Source organism: Cervus canadensis, chromosome 11 (assembly GCF_019320065.1).
Source record: "Cervus canadensis isolate Bull #8, Minnesota chromosome 11, ASM1932006v1, whole genome shotgun sequence".
Lineage (NCBI taxonomy): Eukaryota > Metazoa > Chordata > Mammalia > Artiodactyla > Cervidae > Cervus > Cervus canadensis.
The window spans coordinates 4,733,398-4,744,947 of record NC_057396.1 but is presented as its reverse complement, the minus strand read 5'-3'; the positions used below and the strand labels follow the sequence as shown (position 1 = coordinate 4,744,947).

Sequence of the window (11,550 nt, the reverse complement as noted above, 5' to 3'; positions counted from 1 at the left end):
TGGAGAAAGGAAGAGAGAAGAGGGTGAGACATATCTGGGATGCTGTGGGACAGAGGAGGGGGGCCAGGGCAGCTGTGGTGGGACAGATGGAGTGAGGTCAGGTCAGGGGGGAGCTTGGCGCTGGGAGTGACCATAAGAATGCAAATCCTTGGGAATTCACACGTGTTTTGTGGGAAGCCCTGGACTACCCAGAATACTCAGAGTGAGCACTTGGCCCAAAGGGTGAGGGGAACTTAGTGTACTTTTGGGCTCTACTGTCTTGGGTTATATTACACTATACCTGACCTGATAATAGGTTAGGGGCAACTGAACACCCAAAATAATGTGGTGGGGTTACTTATGTTTTTGGTTTCTGCCTCTGATTTCATTGTATGGCATGTCTTCTTTTGCCACAGTCCTCCCAAATAGAAATCATTTTTGTACTCAGTCACTTCAGTCATGTCCGACTCTTTGCCGCCCCATGGACTGCAGCCCGCCAGACTCCTCTGTCCATGGAATTTTCCAGGCAAGAATACTGGAGCAGGTTACCATTTCCCACTCCAGGGGATCTTCCTAACCCAGGGATTGAGCCCGAGTCTCCGGGGTCTCCTGCATTGGCAAGCAGATTCTTTACCACTGCACCACCTGGGAAGCCAGAATAGTTTTACCAAGAAATAAAAATTGTATTTATCTGTATGGTTAACATTTATTGACATCCACCAAGTGCATCTTGCTTGAGGAGAGTCATAGATGAGTAAGACATAGTGATGTCGTAAACAAAGTTTATCCGCAAATGGAGAGAGAGACATAAAAACCAACCACAATACAAGGTTGGAGGCAGCAAGTGTTAAATGGAAGGCAGGAACAGTGTTCATTAGTTCTGGTTGGGAACGGTTATATAGAATCCAATGAATGAATGGGTGTTCTTGCTGAAGTTTCTATTTTTTTCTTGAATAATTTCTCTTTCCTATTAAGAGACAAAAATAAGAACATTCTGGCATTGCATGAAACACACACACACAAATCCCAAGGCTAAAAAAACACAAGAAGTGTTGCAGTAGGTAATCATTCATCCAGCCCACTTTTCTATGCCTGGGACAAGTTTTGAAGATTAACCTCCAAAGGCTAAAAAGGCAGCACTGTGTATAGGCCTTGGGGGTCAGATACTTTTGCATCCTGTGTCTGCCATTTTACCAGCTGCATGATCTTGGGTAAGATACTCCTTATTAATAGCCTCTCTTTGTATTAGATTACCAATCTATAGAATAAGAGCATGAATAATTTACTGGATTGTTGGAATAAACAAGCTAATGCATGTGAAATGCTTGGTACGCTATATAAACTTGATGCATTTTAGCTATTATTTTTATTATCCTGAAAAGAATGTTGGGAATTTTACACTTGTGAGTTTAGTCACATTCTTTTGAGTTTACATTTTCTGCTCACATCACTTCTTGGATTAACAAACACCTTACATTTAATACCTATATAATTAAATCTTGCTTTAATTTATCCAGAAGCTACCTCTTTCCAACTTTGACTGGAGGCACCTCACTCTCTAAAACATAGGATTTAAAGCACTAATCCACGAGTTCCATGGTTTTATATAAGGGGAGGTACTAATAATATTTTCTACTTTGTTGGTGATAACTGCCAACAATTGTCAGTGTTTCGTGAGCTTTTTTGACAGCAGCATCTCCTTAAATAAGAACTTTGAGGTACATTTACATGATATTTTCCAAACTGTCTTCTTTGAAACGTTATTCTGAGAGGGCTCAATGGGTGTTCCACACAGAGGATTGTAATTTAGGAAGCGCTGAATTAAACGAGAGTTTGTTAGGTTCTCTGTAACATCCAGTGTACCTCAAATACAGTAGGTATAGTGGTTTTTGAATTTGTTTCTCCAAAGCATCTTTTTTTTTGGTGGGGGCCAGGTGGGGGCGGGAGTTGTCTGGTAGGACCAGTGTTCTGGGAACACAATTTGAGAAAAGTTGATTAATAGTAAATTACAGCTTCAATCTGTTATCTCACAGGAGTAATTTCCCTCTGAGGACATTACATTATTTATTATGTGGAAGCACTTTCATTGCTTTTCTGAACATTCAAAGACTCTCAGGTGATCTTTATGCAGTGTATTCTCATCATCCTGACATTTTTGCCAGAAAAGTTTAATTGTATTTGTTTACTTAAAGATATCATTCTGTATGTATTCTCTTTTCCAAATTGCTTTTAAAAACATACTAAGTAGTGATCAGCTGAATTGTGTAGCAGAAAGAGTGTGAAGTCATGCAGCCCTGGCTTGGAATCTTTGTTCAAGAACCAAGAATTTGTCCTCGGATGATTTATTTAGCTTTTTTGATTCCTACTATTATATTTTCTGCTCTCATCACTTCTTGGATTAATAAACTCCTTACATTTAATACCTATATAATTAAATCTTTCATATGTCTGGAGACATAGCTTTTTATCCTTGTCCTTTGATTTCTTTCTCACAATACTCTTCTGACTTGATCAAGCAAATATAAATCATTTTATTTTTTTTAAACTGAGTTTGGAATTTGATTAAAACAAAAAAGTGTAGATTAGGACATGGGATATTCATACACATCATGACTAGCAATTGTCACTGTTGATGGTTAACCCCTTTCCCTATGTACATATGCAGGCAGGAAAAATTAGGTCACTTTTCCTCCTCTAGGGCCAAATCTGTGGGAGTGGGAAACCCCGGGAGAAGGTGTTATATTCCTCAGTCTATCCCTGTGGGGGAGCCTCTGCTAAAGTACTTGAATCCAGCCAGAAGGAAGAATGAGTTGCAGCTTAAGGAAAAACCCCTTGAAGTTTCTTTTCCACGATTTCATCAAATGATACTATATTACTGAAAACTTAAAATCACAGTATAAATATTCTCATAGTATAAGATAGTCTGATTAAATTTCAAGTATCCAATGTCTCAAATTTCTCCCCTCAATAGGCTTTTAGATATATATGTTCCAGTGTGTTTCAAAGTAAATACCTATTTCCCAGGCTTTCTCATTCAAGCCCACCATAAGGAGACAATGCCTCCTGATGGAAATATGGAAATCATAAATATTACCGTATAACGTCTGAATTCCGTTGATATCATCCTGTGAAAGTTTGAAGTTCTTGGAATCTTCTTTGCTATAGGTTGGATACATCACAGCATTAGGATCAGACGAATGACTCAGACCTAAGGAATGGCCAAGTTCATGTGTTGCAACATACAGGAAGTTAACTCCTGAAACCAAAGAGAGACATATAGTGACTGTAAAAATAACTATCTGTATAATAACATCAAAACAGATAATCAAAATTAGAGTAACTATAAGATACCTAATTCTTTAAATCCTCCATAGTTTTCTTATTTGTTTCCAGGCCTTCATGAGGGGGTGGGTTTAAAAGAGGAATCAGAAAAGTTGTACTTTAATCTTATCACCACTTCTGGTTTTAAGAAAATATAATGTTTTTTTCTGTCTATTTTCTTCTTATGTAATCATTCAGCAGTGTTCAGAAGCAGAAAGCAAAGGCTTTTAAAAAAATATAAAGACCTGAGTTTGAAACCTGGCTCAGCTCCTTACTAGCTGGACAACTCTGGACAAATGAATGGGTATTGCTGAGTCTCAGTTCCTCATTTGTTAAATGGAGATAATAATTCTGACCTTGTAGATTTGTCATAATAACTCAAATTTCCCAATATCTGAAAAATGATGAATATCCAATAAATGATAGTGGCTCTGAATAGCAGGAGAAAGAAAATTGGTTTCGAGAAAGCACAACCGCAGGGCAGGCCCTCCAGGCAAGGCTGCAGTTTGCTTTTGATTTGTTAAAGTGCATTAAATATATGTTCTCTCTCCCTCAGACTCACAGATAGGCTTTGCAAATAAGAAGGAAGTTGTGAGTGTGTGAATTAGAGGGGCCAGAGTTCCAATCATGGTGCATTAGATTGAAGGAAGGTGTCTTTACTTTGAGTGGGAAGAGGGAAGAATGAAAAACACATGCAATACGTGAAATGGAAGCAGGGTCGTAATTTTACATAGGTTAGATTTTCACAGCAAGGCATCACTGTGGTGGTAAATTCCCATTGCCAAACACAAGTATTCATTTCACTTTCAGGGCCAGTTAGTAGCCAATTTTTTAAAAGCATTGTCTCCAATTAGGATTATTTATCTAGAGCTCCTCTTCATTAGTTTTCTGTTTTGTCTATAATCTTCCACTTTGTAAAATGATGACTACAGTGGGCTGGGTTATAGTGTGACCAATAGTGACCAATAGTGACCAATATTAGTGTGTGTGTGCTGTCACTTCAGCTGTGCCCATGTCTTTGCAATGCTATGGACTGTAGTCCAACAGGATCCTCTGTCCATGGGATTCTCCTGGCAAGAATACTGGAGTGGATTGCCCTCCTCCAGGGGATCTTCCTGTCCCAGGGATCGAACCCGCATTTCTGTGTCTCCTGCATTGGCATGTGGGTTATTTATGACTAGAGGAAACTAAGAAGCCCGAATAATACTAGAATTATATACAATTCTCCAAATATTATAGTCTCTGCTCCCTTTTGTCCTTTAACTAAAAAATATTTTGAGGATATATACAAAAGAGTTATACTTGATTGAAATATTGATATATTCCAAGCACTATGCTAAGCATTGTGTAAGCATTATCTCATTTAATTCAAACAACAATCCTGTGAGGTGGGAATTAGTTACACTTCCATTTCACAGATGAGGAAACTGAGGCTCAGAGAAGTTAAGTAACTTGTCCAAAGAGAATGTGAGTAATTGGTAGAGGTAGAGCAAATTGAACCCAATGTTGCTTGACGCTATAGCCCGAGCCTCCATCTTCCATACGTGGAACTTTATGAGCACATTTAAAGCACAGAGGTTGGCAATTAGCAAGACTAGATAATTATTATTAATTAAAGCAATTATCAAAATTAGAGATAGTTAAGATATAGAAAGTTGAGGATTTTGAAAAGGATGTGTAATGGAAGAGATGCGGGATACTGTACCTATCCCATTGCCATCAGTCCAGAGCTCATCCTCATCGAAGTGAGCATCTCCTCCCAGGCCTGGCCCAGGTGCAAAGGCATGAGCAAGTGTGGCTCCTGGTCCATCAAAGGGATACGAGTCCCCATGAGCTGAAAGAAAACAGGGTGATTGCCTTTAGAGACTGAATCTATATCCAGTCATTCCATCTTTTAGTTTATAAGATTATTGAGGTGAAAACGATCAGTCCAAGCAGCCAGCTACATGACAGGGTGGTTTGGGTATTTGTTTGTTAGAGGAACTTTTTCTTTCATACAACTGCTGCTCATCCCTAATAACCTCCACATTTTGAAAGCTTACTGATGCAAGACTTTAAAAACATTCACATCTGATTTATGGTGGCACTTAAATGTTAAATTTGATCACTTTCCTTTGCCGCATGGTGGCAGAGTGGAGAATACTGGATTCAGCAGGTAATTGAATATCATTTAATGTAAGTTTTCTTAAAAACCTAGCTTATCCTTTGTGAGTATAGCAGATAGTTTCTTGAAGAACTGTGCTCAAGGTATCTTAAAATGGGGGTTTTGATGTGCTTTTATTTGTGATGCAGAGAATTTTATTTTCAAATTGGCATCTGGCCGTATCCAGTTTATCCGGTTCCTAAAAAGCATGGAGCATCATGTCAGTGCTTTCTGTAAGGTTTTCTTCACGCTTGTCAATATTGCGGTTTAAGTTTAAATTTCAGCTAAATTCACAGCACCCGTGAAGTGTAATATTAAAGCAGACCCAAAGAGCAATATTTTCCTCTAAAATTTGCACCATGAAACATCAGTAATTAATAGCAGTTCAGGTATATAGGTTTTATCTCCTTAAGCCCTTTAATATAAAATTTTCTATTTTCTGCTTTCTTACTAAATACATGAAAGGTGTTGGCAATAGGCCACAGGGGCAGTTCACTTCTTGGAGACCACTTAAGGCCTTTGAAAGTTGTAACCTCTTCTTTTGCTTGTATATGTGCGTGCCTGCTAAGTTGCTTCAGTTATGTCTGACTCTCTGCGACCCTGTGGACTGTAGCCTGCCTGACTTCTCTGTCCACGGGATTCTCCAGGCAAGGGTACTGGAGTGGGTTACCATGCCCTCCTCCAGGGGACCTTCCCAACCCAGGGATCAGACACGTGTTTCATATGTCTCCTGCACTGGCAGGCAGGTTCTTTACCACTAGCGCCACCTGGGAAGCCCCTGCTTATAACTTATATATGTATATAAAATGATTCATGTTATAGAATAAAGGTTGGCAAACTTTTTCTGCAAAGGACCTTTTTGTGGGCTTCATGATCTCTGTTGCATTTACTAAAGTTTGTCATTGTAGCCCCAAAGCACTCACAGACAATAGGTAAATGAAAGAACATGGCTATGTTTGGGTTTCCCTCATAGCTCAGTTGGTAAAGAATGTGCCTACATTGCAGGAGACCCCGGTTCAACGGACGTAAGTTTGAGTAAGCTCCGGGAGTTGGTGATGGACAGGGAAGCCTGGCGTGCTGCAGTCCATGGGGTCGCAAAGAGTCAGACATGACTGAGTGACTGAACTGAACTGAATGGCTGTGTTCCAACAAATATTTATTTACAGATTTGGCACATGGGACATAGTTTGCCATTTTCTGCTATAAAAAGTGGCTCTAAATTAATGGGCTAGAAAAAATGTAGTAACATTGACATATATATGTATGTTTATATCTGTATCCCATTAATGAGATCTATGTATCTGTCTATCATCTATCTATATCTCATTAAAGATTTTAAATCTGGAAAACAGGAGGGCACTGATATAAACAACAAGCAAAACAGCACACAGGATCAGCCTGAAGGAATCTTCCTTACCTCTTCTTGCAAAGCCAATCATGATATCAGCAGTTCCCCATCTAACTCTCTTAAACGTCAGTGGGATCTCTTTGCTCCATATTTTGAGGGCCTTGGCCACTAATTGATTCACTGTGATATGTGGTAAGTCTGAAGTATATGACATGATCCTGGTAGCAAGCAAGAAAACAATGTTTGACCTTTTAGGAGAAAGGCTATATTGTTTTTGCCAAAATGAGCCAAAGCAAAACTGACCTGTAGGTGACTACTTTGGACGTCCATTTTGGGTGATTTGGGAATAGCGAATATTCTGCAACATCTGGTACTCCACATCTGGGCTTCTGCATGATCTCTATAATACGGGGGCTTAATATTCCAGTTATAGGCAGGTGAAAGAATCCTTCCATCCGCTTGAGTCTCACTTCTAAACTATTGGCATTCTTGATTTTTGAGTCAGATGCATAAAATCTCTTGAGATAGTCCTGTTGGAAAGAGAGTAATTGATCTCTAATTCTTGTTTGTTGTCTTCTTTATCTCAGAAGTCTGCACAACTTTGCCTCTGATTCCTATGAACCCAAATAGTAGTTTGAAGGCAAAATAGTTACACAGTAACCAGGTAAAAAAAACAGTGCATTCCTGAGAAGAAAATTTAATATTGATGATGAGTCATTGCCATTTCTTTTCATGGCCAAAAGAAAATAGTCCCTCTATTTTTCGATTGTCCCATTAAATGTTTTGAGGAGAAACCCACTGTATAGTTTATAAAACACAGACTTGTTTTAACAGTCAGGAAGAGTGCCCAGTGTGCCCTCAGGGTGCACACCTGAAGTCTGCTCTTGGCATCAGAGACCGTTTGGGGAGATCCAAAGTCACCCAGCCCTTTCTAAGACTCTCTGGAGGTCAGGTCCCCTGAGGTTAAAGCTCTTAACCTTTTAGTCCTGGGAAGGATGTTAGGACATTATTTCATTCTCTAAGTGAAGAAATCAAAACTCATAGTAACTAAATGACGTGCTCCACGGTCATGTATTAAGTTAGTAGGCAAACTGGTCCTGAGTTTCTTGACTGCTTGCCATGTCAACGCTCTTTCCATAGCTAAATTCTTTGTAAAACCCTCTTTGTGAAGCTGTAAGGTAAAGAAGGTCTCTTAGGTGTGTTCCATGCACAGTTAGGTCCCTGGGAATTTCTTAAAGGACCTCAGTGAATGGGTGTGAAGATAGCGGTCCTGCAGCCTAAATAGGAAAAAGTAGAAAGTGAATGAAAATAACAACGGCAGCAGCCTCCCAAGAACCTTGATGAAGCACTTACTAGTGGCAGGGACCAGACCAAGAGCTTTACATGCTTATCAGATTTAAATCTCATAACCACCCTGTAAGTTGGGTATGGCAATACTTTCCTATTTCACATTTGAAGAATAATGGCTCCAAGAAGGGAAGTAACTTCCATGAAGTCACCCCATGAGCAACCAAAGGAATGGGTATTTGAACTCCTATTCTGATTCCAAAGCCCATTTCCTCAGAAAACCATAGAGCATCATGATAATGTGTGATAGTGCCGTCGAAATGAGTTAGGAGTATGAACTTCACGTAAGTAATCTTAGCAGTAAGGAGCTCTCTCTTCCTGTTCCCAAGGACTGTGTTTCATTCAATACAACAAGTACTCACTGTTCATCCATGACAGTTGCGCGTTAATTCCTGATTTAAAATCAAATAGCTCATTTTCTCCCTTCCAGAGCTACCAGTTTTGCAAAGACACCCTCTCGGAGAAATCTCTCTGAATCCTTGAGATGAGTTTTCCTACCTTCCTTTAAAGCTAGAGAGCCTCCCTCTGGTTTACTGGCAATCTGCACCCTGGGTGAAGGGGCTCAACACTCCTGCAAGTGGACTCCCTCTGGAGAATCCAGAAGGTGGAACCATACAAAATGGATGTTTTTCAGATCAAAAGAAAACAGTCAAATAGGACCTCCCTGATGGTCCAGTTGTTAAAACTCTGCCTGCCAATGCAGAGGACATGGGTTTGACCCCTGCTCTGGGAGGATTCCACATGCTGTGGCGCAACTAAGCCCGTGTGCCACAGCTACTGAGCCTATCCTCCTTACGAGAGACGCCACCGTGATGAGAAGGCCATGCACTGCAACTGGAGGAAGCCCGCACAGAGCAACGAAGACCCAGCGCAGCCAAAAATAAAATAAATACATTAAAAAAATGGTCAAATATCAGTAATTTCATATGGTTCAATCCAACACGTTACAGGGACTTTTAAAAAAGTCAGTTAGTGTGAAATAGAACTCAACTTTTCTTATGCTTAAAGCTTAAAGTTATAAACAATACTTTTACCAAGTAATAATTACTTAGACTTTGGGCTTCTCTGGTGGCTCAGCTGGTAAAGAATCTGAAGGAGAACCCAAGGAGACATGGGTTTGATCCCTGGGTCAGGAAGATCCCCTGGAGAAGGGAATGGCCAACCACTCCAGTATTCTTGCCTGGAGAATCCCATGGGCAGAGGAGACCTATCGTCCATGGGGTCGGAAAAGAGTTGGACTCGACTGAGCCACTAACACTTTCTGTGCCTCGCTCACATTAGAATAATTATTATATATTGGAAAGTACATGAGTTTTGAACCAGAACTTGTTCTTGACTCTTGTCTCTACAGTTAGCAAGTATGTGGGATGTGAATCAACTTTACTTTGGTTTTTTCTTTCTCCCAGGATAGAGCTGAGGATTCAATGACATCACGTATAGGACGTATTTCATAATCTGAAGTTGTTACATACATGATAGTTGGTATTGTTACCACTTCATTTATTTGCTAGACTCCTCCAGGTATAAAACACAGTATTACTGTTTCCACTGGATATATGAGAAAACGGTCAGAAGTTCATGCCTCACCCATCATCTTCGGTTTATCAGCAGAAGAGCTGCAACATCTACCCTCATTTTCTGTTCTCAAGTCTCTCCATCCCTAGGGTCCTTATCTTGAGCGGCATCTCTTTGCTCTTTAAGAGACTATCTCAAGTCGCAATACATGGTAGTACCTGCAAAAGCTTCAATCTATATAATATGTCTCAGGGATGTTGTTTCACATCACCCCCATTTGATTGACATCATATCTTCCAGCTAGAAAACCGAAGCTCAAAGGTTAATAAGATGCCTCTGTCCATCCACGCAGTAGAGTGGAGGAGGTGGAACTTGAATCCCCTTTGGGCAGGCTTCAGAGCCTGCACTTGATTAAAGCATTTATTGCCTTTATAATCGGGAAAGTTATTAAAGTGGAAAGCCCGTGGCGGCCCGGGAGAGCGGGCCAGAGACGTACCTGAGCCAGCTGCCAGCGCGGGTCGCCCTCGCCTGCCGGGCCCGGGCCGAGCGGCAGGGCCGGGCTGCCGGGCAGCAGGCACGCGGCGCAGAGCAGCGCCAGCCGCATAGCTGCCGCCTCGCGCTTACAGGGCATTTGGTGTTCTGTGCAGGCGGCTGGAGAAATTTATATGGCTTCTTAACCTTGGATGTGGAAACGGGTGACTCATTTCAGTGTTTTCTTTGTTTGGAACGTCTTACGGAACTTTGAAAAGCGTGTGTTATCTTTCATTAATGACAACGAGGAAGTATTGTGCCCTTATTGGCAGGAAGCACAATGGATTTGTCTTTCAAAGGGTTTTTTTCCCACTTGTCTTCTGTATAAATTTAACCCGTGAGAAGACACATTTTCTTTGCCAGGATCAAGTTGCTACTTTTTTTTTTTTTCATTTTTAAAGCCTTTATCTGTGCGTTCATTTCTGGCTGTGCTGGGTCTTTGTTGATGCGCAGGGTTTTCTCTGGCTGCAGCCAGTGGGGGCTGCGGTGGCATGCTTTTCATCGCGGTGGCTTCTCTTGTTGCAGAGCACAGGCTCTGGGGTGTGCAGGCTGCGGGAACTGTGGCCGGAGGGCTCAGCGGCTGGGACCCCCGGGCTCTAAGCACAGGCTCAGTACTTGTGACAGATGGGCTTAGTTGCTCCGCTTCCCAGATCAGGGGTCCAACCGTGTCTCCTGCATCGGCAGGCAGATTCTTTACCACTGAGCTACCAGGGAAGTCCTCAAATTGCCACTTAGACATGTCTTCTCAATTAAAAAATCGAGGGAGCATTATAAACAGGACATTCTGTATTTTAAACAATATAAAAAAAATTGAAATGCATAGAAAAATATTAACACATAAAAATATTAACATGCATATACTTAAGTCATTATGAAGCAAACGCTTTGTAACTGTCTCCAAAGTCACAGAGGGGAAGTCACAGTTTTACACTGTGCTCATTCCTGAGTATACTCCACTGTAGCGACATTGTTTCTGAATTTTCTGCATTTAGCTTAAAATGTGTTTTGCTTTGAACTTTTGCTTTGTTGCCCCTGTTTAGTCATGCTGATTCTGTGCCTTTTGTAAAAGAATGTTGCCTATAGCCTGAAATATATAGGATAGCCTATTCTTAAGGCTCTGGCTTTTAAGAGTCCATTCATTTAGAGATTAAAGAGTTGCAGAAGAAACAATAATATTTGTCTTGTTGGAAGTTTACAGGAACACTGTGACTGACCTACATGGGCAACTGAAAGAACAAAGGATTCCTCCATCAAGAAGTTGGCAACAACTCTCATCTTGCCTTGAAAAGTGATTTGCTAAAACCCTTCGAGGAGTTGGGGGCTTTTCAGATACAAGGCACCTGTCTCCTTGCATGACCCTGCAATA

The 11,550-nt window shown here is 40.8% G+C and overlaps 1 protein-coding gene across 1 annotated transcript; it reads right to left on the bottom strand.

Moving 5' to 3' along the window:
• Positions 1 to 665: 665 nt before the first annotated feature.
• Positions 666 to 10,306, bottom strand: MMP7 (matrix metallopeptidase 7). The gene is made up of 6 exons (XM_043482001.1): positions 10,150 to 10,306; positions 7,095 to 7,321; positions 6,861 to 7,009; positions 5,006 to 5,134; positions 3,074 to 3,235; positions 666 to 946 (listed from the first exon to the last, which is right to left on the bottom strand). Exons 1-6 carry the CDS (start codon positions 10,282 to 10,284, stop codon positions 918 to 920), a joined length of 831 nt encoding a protein of 276 aa, XP_043337936.1. The 5' UTR covers positions 10,285 to 10,306; the 3' UTR covers positions 666 to 917.
• Positions 10,307 to 11,550: the final 1,244 nt, after the last annotated feature.

What these genes read in the sequence shown, in the direction of transcription:
- MMP7 (XM_043482001.1), bottom strand. Translation starts at nt 10,284, where the DNA reads ATGCCCTGTAAGCGCGAGGCGGCAGCTATGCGGCTGGCGCTGCTCTGC. An exon ending in GATTGGCTTTGCAAGAAGAG is followed by an intron (nt 5,135 to 6,860) that starts GTAAGGAAGATT and finishes GTTTTCTTTCAG; the next exon opens with CTCATGGGGACTCGTATCCC. An exon ending in CGGAATTCAGACGTTATACG is followed by an intron (nt 947 to 3,073) that starts GTAATATTTATG and finishes GTCTCTTAATAG; the next exon opens with GAAAGAGAAATTATTCAAGA.